The 21406-nt window shown below is 46.3% G+C and overlaps 1 protein-coding gene across 3 annotated transcripts in view; it reads right to left on the bottom strand.

The window, feature by feature from the left end:
• Positions 1-210: 210 nt before the first annotated feature.
• Positions 211-21406, bottom strand: part of PRKCE (protein kinase C epsilon) — a 542503-nt gene continuing 521307 nt past the window's right edge. For 2 of the 3 annotated variants that reach the window (XM_043918105.1, XM_043918104.1), the window contains exon 16: positions 211-3501. In XM_043918105.1, coding sequence (XP_043774040.1) covers positions 3355-3501 — 147 coding nt within the window. In that variant the 3' untranslated portion in view covers positions 211-3354. The remainder of the gene's footprint in view (positions 3502-21406) is intronic. The other variant, XM_043918106.1, reaches the window with a different exon arrangement.

Consider the following 21406-nt stretch of genomic DNA (forward strand, 5'->3'; position numbering starts at 1 on the left):
GCAGGGGTGGGCAAGGGGAGGATGCATATATGGTCATTTGCATCTTTGTTCATCTTCAAAGGATAAGAGAAAAGTTGAAACCTTGTCTAGGTTTGGGAATTTGGAATCTTTAATGTCTAAAAAGCAATAAGCTTCATTAGCACCACCTTGCCACTCACCAAGGAGATAAAATGGAGCCCAGAAGATAAAATGCTCAATTGGATCCAGAAATAAGATTTAACGTCATTGTATTTATTAGGTTCTGAAACAATACACATTCACATCCTTTTGAATACAGTACATTTGGCACAATAATGTTTACAATGAAATAACACTAATGAATGGCAAGAGATTAAAATTACATCCCAAAAGGAAAAAAATGTACAAATAAAGCATCACAATACAAAAAAAAAAAAATCCCTAAAGTTGAATACATTTTATATTTAGCCAGAATTATTTTGCACATAATTTAAAAAGAGGTAATTTTTTAGCCTTCTTTTTTTTTTTTTTTTAATGTAAGAAACGCATTTTTTTCACCTTTGGAGGAAAAAAAAATTATTTCCACTTCACAAAGTCCATAATGAGAGAACACAGGAGAATAGCTATCCTTCATATATTTTTTTGGCATTTTTTTACACTCCCTCCTTTTTTGTCTCAAAAAAAAAAAAAAAAGAGTGAGCAAGCTAGTTGGAAAGATTAGAAAGAATTAGCAGAAATGTAATAGTGTGTCTGCTTCCAAACTCATGTGAAAACCGAAATGAAACAATGATTATTCAAGGAACATACAAGCTCTATTCTACAGACTACATAGGATTTGAATCTGCCTGTGTGAGAACTTGACTAGCTTTCAAGCAGGAGGCATCCCAGTCAGCCCAGCTCTGGGGGCTGGAAGGGTGCATCTCTGAGCCAGGCAACCTGCTTGAGTGACTGCTTGGAGCTGCTGGGTAGAATGAATTATTATTGTCTTCCAACAAAAATGCCAGTTGTCTTGTAGGAAGGGCCCAACCCCTGCTGACATGGGAATACTTTGGACAAGGTCATTTGGCATGACAGTTTAAGAGCTTGCTTGGTCATTCAATCATCAGGGTGAAGGAAGCAGAGAAGAAAACAGAAAGCAGTAGTGATTCAGGAGTAAGACGGGCAGTATTGTCATGTTTTCCTAAAAAATGAGATGACGCCACCATGAAGATGTTTCTGTGCTTGTCCTCAACTCCGGAAGATAGTCTCCCCCTACTATGTCAAGTTACCGAAGATAAATTAAATTAATCTACTGTTCTTCATCTCTTCACTGGTATGCTGAACACACAAATTGATATAGCATAATATTTGAAATTATAACAAGAACAGATAATAATTACACCTGAGTTTTTTCAAAAATCAAAACAAAAGAGAAGTGAATGTCATCACTAATAACCAAGGCCATGACTAGCCAGATGCAAATATGGGCACCAGCTCTGTATGGGCTTGAGCTAGTCACTGTCCAAACTTTGAAACAACCATCCAGAACATTCCTTTCTCTTCCCCATCTCTATCAGGGCATAATAGAGTATAGGAGAACTATATGTGAGATTTAATATAGCTTAATACATGTTTACATCTTTTAAAATAAACCAAAATGAAATAAACAATACGAAGAACACCCCTTCTCCCGCCCCCCACCTCCCAGAAAAAGAAAGAAAAAAGGAAACACACCTTATCTCTCGGTAACTTGAACCAATACGCTTACAGAGTATTGCACCTGGACATTATTATAATTATTCTTTCATAGACTAAAGTTTATAATATGCCTGAACATGCAGCAGTTGATACCTCTAAATTCAATGAATTAATTCCACAGGCCTTGCAGCAAACACTATATACAAAAATCTCAAATGTACAAAAGGCAAAAAGCTTCATTAGTGCCACTTTGCCACTCACAAGTATATATATTTAGGGGCAGCTGGGAAATCCACGTGCAATCGTTGGAATGGATTCCATTCCCTGCTAAGTCAGTTCAGTGAAATAGATAATCCAACGACCTCCGGGAAACATAACACACAAAGCCACAGAGAATCCTTGGAAATCAAAGAATGTAACACTGGTAGCATATCTACAGGAGGTAACATCACATCCATTAAATAGCGTCCACATGAGTTGCCCTTGCATGTCACACAGAAACAACACTCTGAGAACATCTTGCCACCCTGTCAGTGTTCCAGTAAGTCGCTCTTCCATCTCCTGATACCCTCTACATAACCCATGTTTAGCCTCATGCTGCTTGTTCCAAAAGCAGATATTTTATATTTAACTTTACAGGTTTAATGTTTAAAAACCACAACACAGTAGTACTATCATTTGGTAGAAGTGCGCAAAAATCACACACTGCTGCAGAAAATAAATAGAGTTGATGCTGGGGATTCAGGATGAAACTGGAGAATCTGAGTTTTGCTAGAACCCAGGGTCTTGACCACTCTGCGGGGTAGCCATGGAGTTCAGGCAGAACTTGAACAACAAAGAGCTGTACTAGTTTTCTTTTCTCTCAATTCAGAGCCCCCAGGTGCCACACAAGCATTAAGAGCATACACCATGGATGATGATTTTCTCATTGTATATTAGCCCTTTAATATCTACCTGTATTAACACTGGAATTTATTTCTTTTGGCCAATTAGAAAGCAAATTTGATAATCTATTTTTGAAATGTTAATAGAGTTCAAATCAAATTTCTTTTTCTAAGGAGAGCAATTTCTTCCACAAGATACATGCTTATACAACTTTGGCATGCCCCAAATCTAAAACCAAAGCAAATGACAATGAGCCATTCCAGAGCAAACCAACACAGGGAGCCGATCAGGGTGTCTTCTAACCTCTCTCCTTCCTGGGCACACCTTGAGGGCGCTCACCCTTGGGCTGAAGAAGCACCAGTCTCTTCTTCTCTTCTGGACAGAATGGCAGAGGGTGGCAGGTGGTGGGTGGGGGACTGGAGTGAGGAGAAGCAAGAATTGTCAGGACTCTATGTTCAAAAACAGAGCCAGAGTCTTGCTTGCTTTTTTTCTTCCTTCTTTCCTTTGCAGTAAAAGACCTGAAGTTCCTTCCTTACCAGAAGCCCCCGAGGAGCAAAGCCAGGCTTGCCAACAGACCAAACTCAGCAGAGGGTCCAGTGAACTGCTGACCCTGCACAATTCTGCAGTACTGGTGAGACGAGAACCAAGAGTGCCTCTGGTCATCAGGTGGAAGGGGGGAGGAGCTGGCCCCGGGGTGAGGGAATGCAATAAATAGAGGATGGACAAGGGACTGGGGCTCCAGGGAGAAGTAGTTCAAGACCATCTGATGGGAAAATAGGAATCTTCCCAGTGCCCCTGCTTGCAGCATCACCAAACTTCACCGGGAGCGGCTGCTCAGGGCATCAGGTCTTCACCAAAGTAGGAGAAGCCTTTGAATTCCTCCTGGTTGATCTGCTTCACAATCGCTTCATCCACGAGTGTGAGTACTGGCTCTTCCCGGGTAAAGTCTTGGTCAAAATTATTGACATCTCTTTTGGTTTTCTGTGGGAAGATAAGAGAAAGCACTGATTCTAGGCTGACCTTCCTCCCCAAGGCCCCCCACAGGGAGTAGGCATTGCGCTGACCAGCCTCTTACCAAAGCAGACCTCTAGCTACTGAGAGCAGACATTGAGCTGTTTCAATGAGGTAACGATGAATGGCCCCAGGACCGCGAAGTGACGGAGGACTTGGAAAGGAAGAATGAGGGCAAGTGAGAAGGAAGAAGGTATGATGGAAAAGCAAGGAAGTGGGATTCCCATAGACTGTGTGTGTGTGCATGTTCGGACATTTTCCCTTTCAGCATCTGCCCTAACCCTCTGGCTCCACGGAGTCCTCCCTTCCTGTGATCCAGGGAATGAACTTGAATTGCCCTCCGACGAGGTCTCCAGTGGTCTTTCTTCCATAAAGGTAACCATCACCACCCCCATCACCTTACCATGTCTCCTCTAGATGACATCTTCTCTATACATAGGGGGATGCATGGAGTCGGGGGTGGGACCATCTTCTGGGAAGCCTGCCTTGATCCTCACCTGCTATCATCCTGAATCCTCTTTTGTGCTCCCACATTATTTCTATTATTATACTCAAGACACTGACTTGCAGTGAATTGTTAATGCTTCTGTCCTGTCCATGAGCTCCTAAAAGGCAGAATCCTTGTCTAACTCAACCTTGGGTTCCCAGCAGTCTACTAAACTAAGCATCTACTGAATGAATGAACACATCAGAAAGCCCACCACTGACTCTCTGGGTCAGAAGGACCCATAACTAGTTGGAAGTTCAAGTTGCCAAAATTGGGCTTATGGTCTGTGGAGGGGTGGAGGGCAGTGATCAAACAAACTCTGGGTTTTGGAGAAAATCAGGAAGTAAGAATAATTCTCTCTGCCTCTGGGGGCTCCCTGCTGGGCTGGGGTCAGTATTCCTTTCTAGCACACACTACAATGGTGAGAAAAACTTTCACAGAATAGTGGGACCTGGCTGAGACCTGAAGAATGAATTACCATTATGTTGGTAGAGATGGGAGGAAGGCACCTTGGCAGAGAGAGAGATGGGACAAAGGCAGGGGTGTGGGAACACGAAAGATGTGTATACAGGACAATGGGTTGGTCAAGCTGTTTGCGACAGAGTGCAGCGTGGGGATGGTGGGAAATAAGGGCGGAGTCCAACTGAGAGAACTTCAGTACCAAGTCCCCTCTCCTCTGCCTTCCACAACACAATACTGAGATGACTGAATGAGTTCTGGCAATATTTTTTCAGATATTGATTAATTGGCATTATCCAGGAGTAGTGCCCTGGATGATAGAATAACTCTTATGAAAAGGTGACTATTATTATTTGTAGAATAAATATTCACATATGCTATGTTCTGTGGAAATCAGTTACCTAAAAGGTTAATGATAGTCTGTGTAAAAAGTAGTCTTGAGACAAAGCTATATTTTGTACCCTGCTCTGGGAGAGTCACCATGCATGTCAGCAAATGAAAGGCTGTGGGACACCCAGAAGTCAAGAAAACCTGGCTGATTTGAATAAGGCCAGTCTTCCTCAGACTTGACATAAAACTTTTTTTTTTTTTTAAATACACACACACACACACACACACACATACACACACATATATTTTATTTTATTTTTTTTGCTGTGGACCATTTTATTTAAAGATTCTCTTAGATTCTTTTTTGATGTGGACCATTTTTAAAGTATTGAATTTGTTATCATATTGTTTCTGCTTTATGTTTTGGTTTTTTGGCCATGAGGCATGTGGGATCCTGGCTCCCAGACCAGGGGTCGAACCCACACCCCCTGTATTGGAAGGTGAAGTCTTAACTGTGGACTGCCAAGGAAGTCCTTTTTTTTTTTTTTTTTCCTAAATAGTTTCTCAATACCCGTCCTGGGAGCAAAGTTCTGCAGAATGTGGTTTGGGAAGTGCCACTTTACAGAGCATCTTCATGTTCACTTGCTCATTGATCTTGGAACAGGCAGGTGTTATTATCCTGATTTTACAGATGTGGAAACTGTGGCTTACAGAGGTTTGATCACTTGCCCAGAGTCACGCAACTGAGTTCAGAGTGGGGCCAGACTCAAGTCCAGCTCTCAGCATGATGCCTCTCATGGTGCAGAATATTTGGAAAGCTGGACACTGAAGACATGCGAAGACATGGCCAGGCTCAAATTCAACCAGGAGACCTTTAGGTCAAGCTACTAGGCTGAAGTAAAGCCAGAAAGACTTGTTAGTAAGTCAGCATGGTGGGAGAGGGCTGTGGATCAGGGAGAGAGTGGTACATGGTGAGGTGAACTTGGCAGGGAAGCTGTTTTCAAATTGTCCCAGATTGAGGTCCGAATCAGACAGACACCACGGAGAAGAGATGAGCTAATCTTTCCCGTGCTGCAGCCCCCATCGGTCCTGCTTGGCATCTTCTCTCTGGCCTTGAGCCACCAGAGCTCACTAGGGCTCAGAGACCTTGGAGGGGACGGAAAGGGGGCAGGGGAAAGCCGCAGGGACGGAAACAGTCCTTGCAGGACAAGGCCGTGTGTGCCGCCCCTGAGATGAGAAAACTGAGTGGCTCAGCTGTCCCTACAGCAGGGCTGGCTCCAGGCAAGAGGACGACTTGTTCTCCATCTCCACTGTGTACAGAGCAAAAGGAAAAGGGGGGCCCTGCGTGGAGAGAGACTTCAGGGGGAACCACAAAGCCCATCTCCACAGTGATGCATGTGGGACGCGGGAGGGCAGCCGCCTGGGGAGAGGGTGCGAAGACTCCTCTGCTGAAGGTCTCTATCACAGGAGCGAGGGGTTCACTTTGATTGAAGAGGGGTAACAGCTTGTGGCCTATGGTGCTGGGGGAGAAGCAGGATGTGGAAGAAGGCGCCAGAAGCATGGGAAGCACCAAGTATCATCCTGGATGGTGACCAAGAGGCATCCTCAGTGGTGGCAGGAGGAGAGGGAGTCAGTGAGGAAGACTGGCAGAGAATAGGGCAGAAGGGAAACTCAGTTTGAACACCACTGATGGTGGGCTAGATCCAGGACCTTTCAGGGGCAGAAGCCCCTCCTTCCGGCCTCCTCTGCACTGGTCACTAACGGGGGAGGGGGGCCGGTATATAGGGAACCTCAGGAAGTCTGTAAAGGCTTTGGCATTGACTCCCCTGTTTAACTTCTTGTGCTTCACCTTTCCATTTGAGTCCACTAGTTATGGAAGCTGGTTTCATTTCCTGAGGTCAACCAAGCATAGTGATGGAGCCAGGTTCCACAGGATGTCTGAATGTCCCAACTTGCTGACTGCCTACCAGGGAACTGGGCTCAGTCAACACAGCTAGAGACATCTTTTTCCGGTGCATGGTGGGCTGGCTTGGGGAGCAATCAAGCTCAGCTCTGGGCTTTCCAGGGGTCCCAGAATCATTGGTGGCATGGCAGCGAGTGTGCCATTCTTCAAGAACTCTATGGAAGAACCTACTTGGCTCATGCACCCCTTATGCTACCTGGTCCAGGCCTTATTTCCCTTGGAGACATCTTATATCCTTGTCAGTTATTCATTTCCATTCATATAACTAACAGTTCCTGACTATTTATTAACCTTAGAGGCTTGGGAGGTTTTCCAGAGCAAGTATCTCTGAGGAAACCCATCCCAGGTTAATAGCATGTAGGCAGCCTCCCATCCTCACATTTAGAGGATTGGGGACTATATCCTTTACTCACTGGTTTCATTCTCTGGAAAGCTGCTGTCTCCCTTACAGAGCAGGTATAGGACTCATCTCCAAGGTTCTGATGGACAAAGGCCCTGTCTACCTGGACCTGCAGTCATCCCATCTGCCTCCCTTCATGTCTACACACCTGACTCTTAGCACCCACCACACAGCCTGAGACGTGACACTGGGACTCAGAACAGCCTTCTAGCTCTTCACACCTTATCTCCTCCATGAAGCCCCTCCCGCATCCTCTGACCCACACGGAGGAGGAGAAAGAGCACTGGCTGACCTCCCACCTTGGTACCGTCCCCTTCCTGGTTTAATGACATTGTGAAGGAAACCTCTTTGAGCCTTGGTCTTTTCATCTGTAAAATGGGGGTGGTCCCAGGAGCCCTACAATAGCCTTGATGACTGGTTGGATGCCAGATGTGCGGTGCCTCAGTGCAAATCCTGACACAGAGTGGGCACCCAATAAATGTGAGCTCCTACCCTGCCTCTCAGCCTTAGCACCATGTGCCTTGCATGCCTCATGCTCAGCTTGGCTGGGTCTCCAGTGCAGCCCATGGGTGCCATGAGCTTTGGAGTGCAGGGCCTGAGCTCACACTTCTCTCTGTGCTTTCAAATCCTGAACTAGTGCTGAGCCAGGGCCTGCCTGCACATCCTGGTCTTCCTCCAGCCACTGAGATTCTCCCAGCGGTGCCCTACTGCTCTCAGAAAAAGCGCCAGTGTCTTAACCACTTCTAAGGCCCTTTGGGATCTGGTCCCTGCCCACTTACCCAGCTTCTTCTCCTAGGCCCTATGGAACCATGAAGTTCTTTGGACTCACTGGCGTCTTCCTGCAACCGAGCCTTTGATCAGCCAGTCCTCTGCCTGGAGCACCCTCTCCCCTCTCTGACTTCTGCCCTGTGTCCTCGTCACCTAGCTGACTTCTGCTCACCTTTTCCGTCTTGGCTTAGATATCTTGCCTTCAGGAAAACTTCTCTGTCTCTCCAGGTCTCTTCTTGGGGTCTTGTCATCTCCCCTAACTTTTATCACAGCACGTGCCGCCCTGGGTGTCCACCTCCTTTTGTGACTAATCTGTGAGCTCCTGGGGGCAGGGATCAGGTTGAATTCAATGTTCCATCCTCAGGCTGGTGCACTGCCTGGCACATAGTGAGTGCTCAATAAATAACCGAGAAAAGAGATTGGATGCGTGTCTCTTGCTACCACTTTATCTAAAGCCACTGAAGTGATCTGGGTTCAGGGCCTGAGGCACTCTTGTGCCAGTGGGTGTCTTTGTTTCGAGAAGGCTGAGGACTGACTGACAAAGAGCCCGGAGCAGGGTGCCCTAGCCCATGGCAGCTCCACCGGACCCTGAGAAAGCGGCCGGTGTAGGCCTGGTTAATAGGTTTCCTCTGCCATCAGCAGTCAGCCTGGGCCACTAAAGTTCTTCAGTTGCTGGTATGAGACAGAAATGGAATGAACCAGGGTTTGGGCAAATCCCACTGAGACAGATAGGCTAAGAGAAGTTTGGGGATTTTGTGGGTATGTCCCTAACTTCCGCTATAGGTGTCAGGGGAAAACAACACTCCTCTTCCCTTTGGCTTCCTACAGAAGTCAGGTCTTAGATCTGAGAGGTCTAGGGCTGACCTGGGGGAGGGCATACTTCTGGCATCTGCAGTGGGGGAGTGAGGCAGTGCTTATGGAGACAGAGTTATAGGTCACTCTAGAGTCTTCTGAGAAATTGCATCTGAGAGGCAAAGCTGGTGGACCTGTCTGTTAAATCACCCTGAGGCCGTGGAGGGCTGGAGGCTCAGCCAGCTGTGGCCGTGTTTGGACTCCAGTGCGGACATGGGCAGGCTGCCTGCATGCTTGCTTCCTGTCTGGCTGGCGCAGTTCTTTCAGAGCCCTCACTGAACTGAAATCATAAACACAAGCTTTCAGAGAAGCCAGTGATTTCTGCTTCTGTCTTCATCTGATTATGAGGAGATACCAGATGACTTTGTTCTAAAGTGCCCAGAAAAGTCCCTGGTCTTACAGGCCGGGGCATGGGGCAATAGTCACTGTGCTGGTCCCAGACCACCTCTTCATCTCTGTCTGGCATGACTGCAAGGGCACACAGGCAACAGAGTGACCACAAGCCAGGGTCCTGGCCCCACGAGTGTGACAAGAACCTGGGAGACAAACTATTCCTGGGGAGACACGCTGTCTCAATGTGGTGTCCAAGAACCCAGCTTTCAGGTTCTAGCTCCCTCTTGAGTCTCCCAGATTCCAGCCTCCCTCCAGCTCACCCTCCTTTCCCAGTCCCCACAACACTTCCTGGAACATGCATTTTTTCCCCCCTCCTTCTAATATTTTTATGTGTGTCACATTTTCCTCTCATATCCCTCAAGGTACCTGTTGCAAAGTAGGACACACAGCAATCCCTTCATATTCATTTGCTCAAAATCCTTTTACTCACCATAAAAGTCAAACTCAAAATGCTTCCTAGCTTTAAAATGTCCCAGTATGCTTATCTAAGCTCTATTTTGTTTGAAATGTCAATATGCTTATCTAAGCTCTATTTTCTTCTTTTAAATATCCTCAAAGAAAAAGGAAACATGTAAATAATTAGCATGCTTGCTCAATATCAATTAACTAGATCTTTAGATACAAATATGTATTCATTCAGTTCAGTTCAGTCGCTCAGTCGTGTCCAACTCTTTGTGACCCCATGAACCGCAGCACACCAGGCCTCCCTGTCCATCACCAACTCCCGGAGTCTACCCAAACCCATGTCCATTGAGTTGGTATTAATTAAACTCATATATTTTCAGAGTATATGTGTATATCTTTATACACACGTTCACCTGTGAAGTTAGATGAAATAGGAATGTAAAACTGCATAGCGTCTTGCCTGACAAATACAGGGTTGGGACACAAATTCAAGTTAACTATCATTTGCCTAGAAATTTCTCTCAACATATTCTTCGATCTCTTTCCCGATTTTCTTAATAGAAAACAGAGTGAGACACACAGAGGGCTGCCAGTGGAACCTTTCACAGCACCTATCTTGCCAGGGAGGTGTTTAACCATTCTTTAATCCATTTCCTTCTTAGAATGTGGTGGCCAGAACTGCTGGCTTGATCCTTGACTCTTGTGTTCTGAACAATGCTAAGGGCGGTCAGTTTCTACTTGGTGGAAACCCTCAAGTTAAACCATCGGCTAAGAGAGTGTCAGTGTTTTACTGTTTATGGAGTAACTGTGATGACAGTGATGCTCTTATAGCTTTACCAATCCAGTTTAACCTTGAATGAGTTGAACTGTGTCTCCCTCAAAAGCTATGTTGGCATTCAGAGCACCAGCACCTCAGCCTTATTTGGAAATAAAGTCTTTGAAAATGTAATCCAGTTGAGATGAGGTCATCAGCGTGGGGCCTAATTCAGCATGACTGGTGTCCTTATAAGAAGGGGAAACTTGGACACAGAGCTCAGACATGAACAGCGGGAGGACCTGATGAAGAGACACAGGGAGAATGCATGTGAAGAGTGGAGGGATGCGGCCACAAGCCAAGGGACATCTGGCACCACCAGAAGCTGACAGAGGCAAGGAAGTCTTCCTTCCCTTGCAGGTTTTAGGGGGAAACCCTATCTGCAGGCGCCTAGATCAAAGACTTCTCACCCAGAACGATCACATTTCTGTTGCTGTAAGCCACCAGTGTGTGGCTGGTAGCCCCTGGAAACTAACACAAACCCCAATCTTCTGAAATAAATTTTTCGCATCTGAATGTCACCTTTGACATTTAACCTTGATTTCTTCTTATGGTGGGGCTTATTTCTAGCCTGTCACGATTACCATAAATAACGATTCTGTGATTTACCTCTCTGGATCTCAGTTTCTTTACCAAGAAAGTGGGAGTAATAAATCTACCAAGCTTGCTGATTGCATGACAGCATAAAAGTAAATCTCATGTAAACTAGAGTTTACTTTAGAAAGTACTATATGAATGTCATTTTAATTCTGTCATCCAGCTCATTTGCCATATCCTTCAGCTTTGTTTTGTTTAAGTTGTTTTGATCTGGACCATTTTAAAAGTCTTTACTGAATTTCTTGCAATATTATTTCTGTTCCATGTTTTCTTTTTTTTTCTTTTTTTTTTTTTTTTGGCTGCAAGGCATCTGGGATCTTAGCTCCTCCACCAGGGATCGAACCCCTACCCCCTTCACCTGGAAGGCGAAGTCTTAACCACTGGACTGCCAGGGAAGCCCCCTCCTTCAGCTTTTTGTCATCCTAAAATTTGACTGCCATGCCTTCCATCTCTCTATCAAGATGCATATAAAAATATTGTATAAGGTAACTTCAGGCTCAGAACCCTCTGATCTGCCCTCTACAGACTGCCCTCTCATAAAGCTGACAGAACCAGTCTCACCAACATACTTTGTGGTTATGGTTGTTAAATGCATTGTTAATCAACCAGCCATGGTCACTTTTTCCATCTGGTTCAGGAAGATGATATTAGAGATTTTCAACTGTTTTGCTGGAATAAAGATACACAATGCCTGCAGCATTTCTCTGATCTATTAGTCTAGAAATGAAGTTAACTGGCTCCCGGCAATTATCATTTTCCCCTAAGTGTCCACAAACCATCTTCTCATAAAACCTTCTAGAAATCTGCTTTAATCACATCCATCTCAGAGTATCCCAAATGTCATTTTCTCTCTTTTTGAATACTGGGAGCCTGTTTGCCCATCTCCCATCATTTGGTACCACCGCTCTATTCCGTCAAATCCCAACCACCAAACAGTGGGCTAATTCTTTGGCTAATTCTTTGCCAACCTGAGAGGTAACTCACCTGGGCCTCTGAGATGCCTTTCAAACTTAGCTGCATAACAGAACCACCAGGGAAATTTAAATGAAAGTGATGCTACCCCCATCCCAGAGAACTGCTCTAGGACCTGGCCTGGGTGAGTTATAGCTCCCATCTGACATCATTAGATATAATTTATTAATCTACTTCACATGGGTTTTGGTTCACCCAACAGTGGCTTCTGCCCTAATCTCTGTACAATGAAGATATTTCTCTTTGGGAAAAAATTAGAGCCAAAATAATAGCCTTGCTATTTGTCCTTGTTTTCTCCCCCCTGCTGGTGCATCAGAAACAAACATGCATCTGTACGGATACCTGGGTTTCAACCCCTATCTCGAGAACTGGAATGTCCAGGGGTGGGGCCCAGACCTGTTTTTTTCTTTTCTTTTTTTAAGCTCTGTGAATGATTCTGATGAGCATCCTGGCCAAGTCCCTCTGTATAAAGATCAGTGGATCTTTCTTCCTTCTTTTTCTTAGTTTCAAAAGGCTACTTTGTTGTCCGAAAGCCTATTTAGGGGCCTAACTGGTCTGGATTCAGCTTCCCCTCAAGGTCACACAATATACTAGCATTCCTTCTCAATTTCATGCCATTCCTCACTTAGTTTATATTGATTGCTTTTTATAAAATCTGGACACACAAGAGTCTACTGGCAAGCCACACTAGTTTCTTTATATATTGCCCTCTGAGAGGCAGAAGAGCCTAGTGATTTAGCATGCATATTAAACTTTATGGTCTTGGGTAAATCATGTAGTCTCTCTTGTGCCTCGGTTTCCTCATCTGTAAAATGGGGATATTAGTAGTCCTCCTCATATACTTGTTATAAGGATAAGAGAAATAATGCATTTAAGTGATGAGAATGGTACCCAGCAGAGAGTAAATATAAATTATTAGTAATGCTTCTTTGTCAGTATTGATCCAACAGTATGATGAGAACAAACAGCATCATCTTTTGGATGATCCTTGATCTCAGGTCATAGAATAATCATCGTTTCACCAGGGCAACCAGTCTGCGTTTATCTCCTACATAATCCAAACACTAGAACTCACCAGTCTTCTCTCAAAAGCTAAAAGCCTGAAGTATGACCCACCCAAAAGGACCTTCCTCAATCTTTTATTGCTTTCCGACCCTTGTTTGTTTTTCCTCATTTTCACTGCATTCATATTTACAGTATGTGATTTTATACATCCTGGTGGGCTATCTTTAAACTTTCTAGATTAAAGTGAGATAAGAAAACAAAAAGGAAGAAAGAAGATGAATTTTACTTTCAGCACTGCTGGCTATGACATTATTTATCCTTTTCTCTGTGATGAGCAGGGGTGTGTGTGTGTCCACGGGGAGCTGTAGACAGGGGAAAGCGTGCAATGCATGCCTCACCCGCCGATGCTGCCTTCAAGAACACAGACCCTGCCTTTCCAGGTCTTCTGAATTCCCAACAAACGCCCCAGATACATTTTAATGCTAGATCTCCTAATTTTTGCCAACTAAGTCAATTAAAAAATAAAGTAGCCTGGCTGAATGGGTCAAACAGTCCTCCAGTTTGTGACCTCTATTTAGTAAAGTTGTTTCCACCTTTTAGGGGAAAAGAAGGTCAAGACCCATTTGCTTTTTAAGCACAAATGATTAGCTTCGTGGCATTTACAACTGGGAAGCCACTTGGTCCCTGGCCATTCTCTGGTCCACTGGAGACAGTCATGGCAGCATGCTGGCCTTTTGTCACCGGCACACAGAAGCGAGGAGCTACCCAAGTGCCCAGTCAACTGCCTCCACCCCCATAATCTGGTCCACAGCCTCATCTAAAATTTGCCTGAGGGAAAGTGGCTTCACTCCTGAGGAAATCTGCATATTTAAATGCATTTTTTACTTTTTTATTTATTTAAACTTTTTATTTTATATTGGAGTATAGCTGAGTAACAATGTTGTGATAGTTTTGGGTGAACTGCAGAGCAACTCAGCCATACTTATGCATGTATCCAATCTCCCCCCAAACTCCTCTCCCATCCAGGCTGCCACCTAACACTGAGCAGAGCTCCCTGTGTTACACAGTAGGTCCTTGCTGAGTATCGATTTTAAATATACAAATGTATTTTTTTTTTTTAAATGGACAAAGTCTCTCAGACCATCAGGCATTCTGAACAACCAACTACAGTTGAATTCTATCAAATCCACTGCACGATGGAATTCAACCATTTCCCCCTCTCCTCATTATTGTTTGCCAGACTATTAAAAAAAAATCCACATTTTTTACAAATTCTATTTGAAGAGTTGCATGGGAAACTCCTATCAGGTACCATTAACCTCCTCCCTCACACCTAGCTAATACCTCAGTGATCAAAGGAGTTTAGCCAACTACAATTTGTCTATAAACTGGTGGTTTATAGGGGTGTATAGACTCAGTCTATAGACTAATGCTGAAGTTCAAATACTTTGGCCATCTTATGTGATGAGCTGACTTATTGGAAAAGACCCTGATGCTAGGGAAGACTGAAGTTAAAAAGGAGAAGAAGGTGGCAGAGGATGAGAGGGTTAGATAGCATCACTAACACAATGGACATGAATTTGAGCAAACTCCAGGAGATAGTGAAGGAGAGGAAAGCCTGGCATGCTGCAGTCCATGGGGTCACAAAGTGTGGACATGACTTAGCAACTGAACAACAACAATAGACTCAGTCCTCTGTGATCGCCTTTACAGGGAAGGGCAGTTATCCCTGCTATAAAGAAGTTGTTACCAAACTTGGAACACTTGCTACAGTGCTTTTAAAACAAAATTTTGGGACAACTACTTTAAGGTTATTTGGAAGTCAGGGGCCAATTTAGAAACCTACAGAAGCTTGAAGGGGGACCCCAAGACACAACTCTCTGTACCCCTTGCTCCCACAGAAGCAGGGAACATGGTCCTTGATCAAGTGGGGAGTTTGTTGAGGTGACTTTCAAAGCTGCTTCTACCTGTAAATTCCACGGTTCAATCGTTTTAAGTAAAAGTAAGGTATTTCAAGCAAGACTTCCTGACCTGGGTCCCCACTCCCAGATCACGAGTGGCACATATTCTGTGAGGGGCCAGTTAGTGGACATTTCAGGCTCTGTGGGCCATGGGGCCTCCGTCACACCCGCCCGCCTCCGCTGTGTGTCTCAGAAGTGGCCCTAGACAAGGTGTCAGTGACTGGGCGTGGCTGCGTCCCAGGAACACTTTATTTATGGACACAGACATTTGAACTTCTTATAATGGTCAAGTGTCACCCAACATTCTTCCTTAACCACTGAAGAAAAATGTAACACCCATTCACAGTCTGAGGGTTGTACAGAAAGAGTCAGCGGTTGGATTTGGCCAGTGGGCCAGAGTTTGCCGACTGCTGTGCTAGAGAAGGGGCTTCAGGGCTTCCATGAACCTCCTAAAATACAGTCATGCATGTTGTGTAGATGGGCATATTTGGGTTTTCCTGGAGCAGTTCACTGTAGCAGGTTCTGGAAGGGGTGCTGACTTCACTGCTAAGTTAAGAACCACAGATTGAAAAGCTTCCCCTCATACAAGGCCTGAAATTCTCTGTGAAATAACTCTCTGAGGAACCACAGAGAGGAAAAAACCCTGAGAAGCAGTTTCAGGACTGAAAACGTCTCCACTTGCTCTAGGCCCTTGGACCATGGAGGCTCCAACATAGGGTGTCGCCTTTGGTCTCTTGGAGCTCCACGCGAAGGCTCCCCATGAAAACAGCCGGGAAAAGTCCTGGCACAGACTATGTATCCAAGGCTGTTCCAAGGCCAGGTGGAACCACAGTCACAGTATTTCTCTATTTCATTTAGGGAAGGAGATATTCCTGGCCAATTCTGGGGGTGGTGCTGACACCTGCCTCCTGAAACAGCCTTCCAACCTCCCAGGTTTGCCCAGGTCCACACGTGGGCACACTGTTGGCTGTGACTATTTGCCTTTAAAACTTGGTAATGAAAGTACAGAGCATACATTTCAGCCAGGATTCATTTTGGCCCATGTGGTTATATGCTGCTCATGTCTGCATCGTCTATACAGAACTCACTGGCCCTTGACGACATTCAGATTGGAGTTTTAAGTGGCCTACAGGTGTCTCCAAGTGCCCCAAGAATCTTGGCTCCCTAGCGAGGCAGGCAGGGTCTCGGGGCAGGGTGGGACACCTATACCATCCGTCACTAGTGATACCCGGCTCACAACCAGTGGACCCTGCTGAGTGCCCAGGTGATGGCCCAGAGGGAGAGCTCTTCTCACACTGGGGAGCCTGCCCCTCTCTAAGACCAGACATGAGAGGAAAGGAGTGTCTGTTTCCCTCCAAATGCTGCAAAGGGGCTTGAAACCATCCCTGAGCTCGGGAGGCCTCCATTCTGCTGCTAACAAGAAGGGTCTACGAGCTGCTAATGTGGGAAAGAAATGTCCCTTCCTAGGGCACTGTCCCCAACCCAGGCTTGTCCCCCTCACATAACTGACATCTCCCTGTGCCCCTCTTTCCCAGCCCTTCTTGTAACAAGGGCTAAAAAATGACTTATTTGTTAGCTGTCTCCTCCACAGGCTGGACATTTGGCTTCGGTGTCTGGCATGCATTTCCAGCACCAGCACAGAGCTTGGCATGGCCCAGTTCCTCCATGCTGCTAAGTCACTTCAGTCGTGTCCGACTCTGTGCAACCCCATAGACGGCAGCCCATCAGGCTCCTCCGTTCCTGGGTTCTCCAGGCAAGAACACTGGAGAGTGCCATTTCCTTCTCCAATGCATGAAAGTGAAAAGTGAAAGTGAAGTTGCTCAGTCATGTCCGACTCTTAGTGACCCCATGGACTGCAGCCTACCAGGCTCCTCCGTCCATGGGATTTTCCAGGCAAGAGTACTGGAGTGGGGTGCCAGTCACTCCATGTGGACAACATAATAAAGCACAGAAACGGAGCCTTCTCTAGGCTGTATTACAAAGCTTACCTGCCTGATTTGTTTAACCTCACACCTACCCTACGGGGAGGCAGTGCCGCCACAATGCCCACTGGAGACCAGCACACGGCTTGCCCAAGGTGTGCAAGGTGGGGGAGCCAGGATTAGGTTCAGCCTGTTCTGGCTCCGGGCTGTGTCCCTGGAGTGTGTTGTCCTGCCTCCCGCTGAGAGGCATCACTGTGGTCACCTGTGCAAGAGGCTGAGGCTCTGAGACCAGCCCAGTGGGCAGTCACTGGCTCTCACCAACAGTGTTGTTGCTGCATTAAGAACCAACCAACCAACCAACCAACCAACAAGCAAAAACTGCCTTCTGCTCTGAGTCTCTCATAGTGCATGAGGCTGCCATCCCCACTAGACCCTTTGGGGTCATTTCTTCGACCTGAAGGGTGAAGAAGAGTACAGTCCTTTTAAATTCTTTATTATGACCAAGAGTAGAAATACATTTTCTATGGAACCTAGTGAACATCACCTCACTCCACCACCCCCGAGTAAAGGTGCAGCTCGCTACACTTTACCTTCACTCTACGTGATTCAGTCTGTCTTCCAGTCTCTCTACTTAGTTCTTTTCTTTTCTACTGTACCTTACCCTAGTCAACCCGATCCTAGTCTTCACTAAAAATGTTTTCTGCCTTAACGCTCTAAATTGATTTTACAACCCACTGAGGGGAAGATCTGGAAGTCGGGTAAAGGGGCACCCAGCAGGGTGTCTGGAACTGAAAACGTGTAGGAAATACAAGGTCAATACCCAGGAATAAAAAGTCTTAGGAGGAGACTGCACGCTACCTGCCACGGCCTGCCCTAAGCCTGAGCCCCCGGGCCAGGCTCTGCAGTGAGCTGGCCCCATGCGGCAGGGCGTGCAGCGGCAGGACCCGTGGCCGCTCCTGCTGCAAGTGGGCAGACACAGTGGCAGAGCCAGCCCCGCTCTGCCTCTAACCGTGGGGCCCTTTTTCATTTATCATTAACTTTTCAGAGCAGTGTCATCATTGACAGCTGTTGAGTCTAGCTACTCTAGGGATGCTTTTTGGTACACAAAGAAGAAACTTTCCAATGGGTCCTGGCAAAAACCCTGATCCTCCACAGATCCGTCTTTTCTCCCCATATTTATGAAGATGCCTTGGATGGAGATCAAGTTCTCTTGGCCCAAGGGGAAGAGATGGTATTACAGCTCTGCCTACTGGCTTTAAAACGGCAACTGTAAACACTCTAATAGATGCCTCTCAAGTCAAGATGAGGTCACCCACCTTCTCTTACCATTCAAAAATTTCAGGTTTCCTAATGCAGGATCTTATCACCCCAAATTCCTAGGTGCACACTGGAACAGATCTTAGGCCATAAAAAGTGAGAAGAGAATTTAGAGATGGAACTGGGAGAGAAACATTCTCTGGAAAAAACACTTGTAGAGCTACAGAATTCATTCATTCATCCCACACAGACATACTGAATCCCTACTCTGTGCCAGGAGTTTTTGCTAAGAACACAGCTGTGAAAGAAATGGAAGCACATCCCTCCCCTAACACCTGGACCAGAGCTTGCTAATTGTCACTGTAGGGTGATGGGCACACGGGGATTCTGCTTTTCTTGCTACTTTTGTGCATGCTTGGAATTTTCCATAATGAAAAGTTAAACATATGAATCTCACATACTTGATGCTGGGTGGAAGAAGCCAGACATAAGACAGTACATACAACATGACTCCAGGCACATGAGACTCTAGGAAAAAGAGAAGTCTCCTCTCCAGGGACAGAAAGCAGATCAAGGGCTGCTGGTGGCAAAGGCATCTGGGAACTGCTCAGACACAGAGATGTTCATACCTTCATATACAAGTGGTTACATGGGTGTAGCCATTTGTTAAAACACATCAAAATGTACACTTTAAACAGGTAACTTTTAGGCTCTGTAAATGTAGTTATAATAAAGTTTAGAAACCACAAACCTCCCTGCCCTCATAGAGCATGTTTACGTGGAGTAGCTGGGGCTGGGAGAAATATTAGGGACCACGCAAGTCCCTCATTTTAAGGAAAGGAGCAGAGAGACTCAGTGTCTTGTGCAGGTCTCACAGAGTCTCACAGTGGGGACCTGGACCTAGCCCTGTCCAGCGACTTCTGTTTAGCTCACTGCCTGTGATACACAGCAGGGGCTAAGTTCTGGAATCCCCTGCTTTGGGGGTGATGGTATTCTGAGTCATCTGGTGAAACACCCACATCCCAGGCACCTGGGTACCTGTAGCCTGAATCTGTGATGTCTCCCTAGGAGGACCACCAATCTCCAGCAATAGCCATGTGCCAGCTGCTTATGGGGAGGAGGAAGGAGTGGCTGAAGTGTCCAGTCAAGGTCTGGTTTATTTTCCAGGTCACCTCAGCTGACAAGCCCCACTCCAGGCTTATCTGTCCATCTCCCTGCTTCAGGCAATGATCATATCTCACTGTCCCCATCATTTTGGACCCTCCTCCACACCTAGCTGGGCTCACACACCTGAAATACTCCACTGACACCCAAATTCCGTGCTCCAAGAAAACTTCTTTAGGGGTGGAGTAGGTCCCAGAAAGGAGGAGCCCAAATAACACGCAGGCTTGGAAAGATGCAGGCTGGTGATCCAGGCCTTCTCACTTTCTCACTTTAAAGAGACTGAGGTTGATGTGCAAACTTAACAAATCTTTACAAACCCAATGTGTGCTTGCTAGACCCCAGAACCCTAGGATAATGTTTTAGCAAATGCCAGTTTGAGGGCTGAAAGACAGAGCCCATCCATGAGAAAAGCTTAATGTTCTGCTGTTATTTAGATGCATGTTATCCAGCCTCTGACCACTGTGCCTCCACAGTGTGCAGGACAACCTGAAGCCTTGTCTGCAGAGATGGGCAGGTGGGCACTGCTCATCCACCTACGTGGCCCCCCTGGACGGGACCATCTACAAGAGGGTGGGTGGGAAGTGGCTCCCGTGACCCACACAGGCCTGATCGGGGCAGAGGCTGTCTTCTAAACCTCAAGACTCTGCTCCCAAAATTAAATCCTGGATTTTATCCTGTTGTGGTGGCTCAAATGGTAAAGCGTCTGCTTACGATGCGGGAGACCCGGGTTCGATCCCTGGGTTGGCAAGATCCTCTGGAGAAGGAAATGGCAACCCACTCCAGTACTCTTGCCTGGAAAATCCCATGGATGGAGGAGCGTGGTAGGCTACAGTCCCCGGGGTCACAAAGAGTCGGACATGACTGAGCAACTTCACTTTCACTTTTTTCACTTTTCGTAGTCCTCAGGCATTCCGTATTCAGTATCTCCTCCTGCCATCTCAGCTCCTTACGTCACATGGTGACATGAAAGTGTTCCATGTTCCTAGGGGGTTCTTTTCTTTGATGTTTACATTCCCCGCACCCAGGACATCCCACAGGACACAAACCACACACTCACTAAACACCAGCTGCAAAGAGCTGCTCTGAATCCTGCCCTTCTCTTTGCCCTGTCATGCCTTTTCCCAGGTAGCTCTCTCTTCCTAACCCTTCCTGGCTTTCTCTGCCAAGATCCAGCAACTCTCAAGAACCTTCCCTAATGCTCCTGCCCTTCCCCACTTCAGTCAGGAACAGCCTACTAGGTCCCATGCTCCCAAATAGGATGTGTGTGTGTTATCTTAAGTGCTCATGGGGTGGAAAGGAGATTAAATTCAATATGCACTAGTTTGGTGAATCTACGAAGATGAATCCCAATCTAACAGCTATCAAGTCATAAATAAAAACTTTAGAGCTTATGGAATGCCCTCCCCTGGGGTGGGGGGCTGGGAGGACCAGAGTGATACACACATGGGTCCTCCAGTCCCTGGACACAGGGATGCTCCTGCAGTCAGAACTCTCTGAGAGAAATTTACCGTGCAGAGTCAAAGACACCCCACTGAGGCTGTTTAGCTTAGAAATACTTGGGAAGCTGTGACTGCTACCATCTCAGGGCTGGGACACTGAAAGTCACACAGCCGTGCTCAGCAAAGGCACAGTAAAGGTTGGATGATGGCAGGAACAGTAAAGGTCATGGGCAAATTCACTGAATAAAAGGTGGGAAACCTTGGAATATTCCAAGGGGCAAAGGGCTTGAATACTGGTGTCCAGGGTGGATCGCTGTCTTGCAGCTCCTCCTTCTGAGAACTCCCCCAGCTCAGACCAGTGGCAACGCCAGCATTAAGCCCCAGGAGGCTTTCCGGCAGAGTCTAAATTGTGTTCTCTGCCAGTCTTTAGATGCCTTTCTGCTTGCAATGGATGGCTGCTCCCCTGCACACAAGGTGTTACCCTTCATCTGAATGCCTGGCACCTCCACCAGTTTAGATCAGAAATATGGTCCAGAGTTGCCTCCCTCAACTTAGACCCCTACTGTCTCCACCACCATCAGCATAAGCACCAGCCCCAGCACCCACTGCATATCAAGGACTGTCCTAATCACTTCACATCACCAGGTTTTTCCTTCCTGACATCAATCCAGTATGGCAGATTTTATC

This window comes from Cervus elaphus, chromosome 11, assembly GCF_910594005.1.
Source record: "Cervus elaphus chromosome 11, mCerEla1.1, whole genome shotgun sequence".
Taxonomy (NCBI): domain Eukaryota; kingdom Metazoa; phylum Chordata; class Mammalia; order Artiodactyla; family Cervidae; genus Cervus; species Cervus elaphus.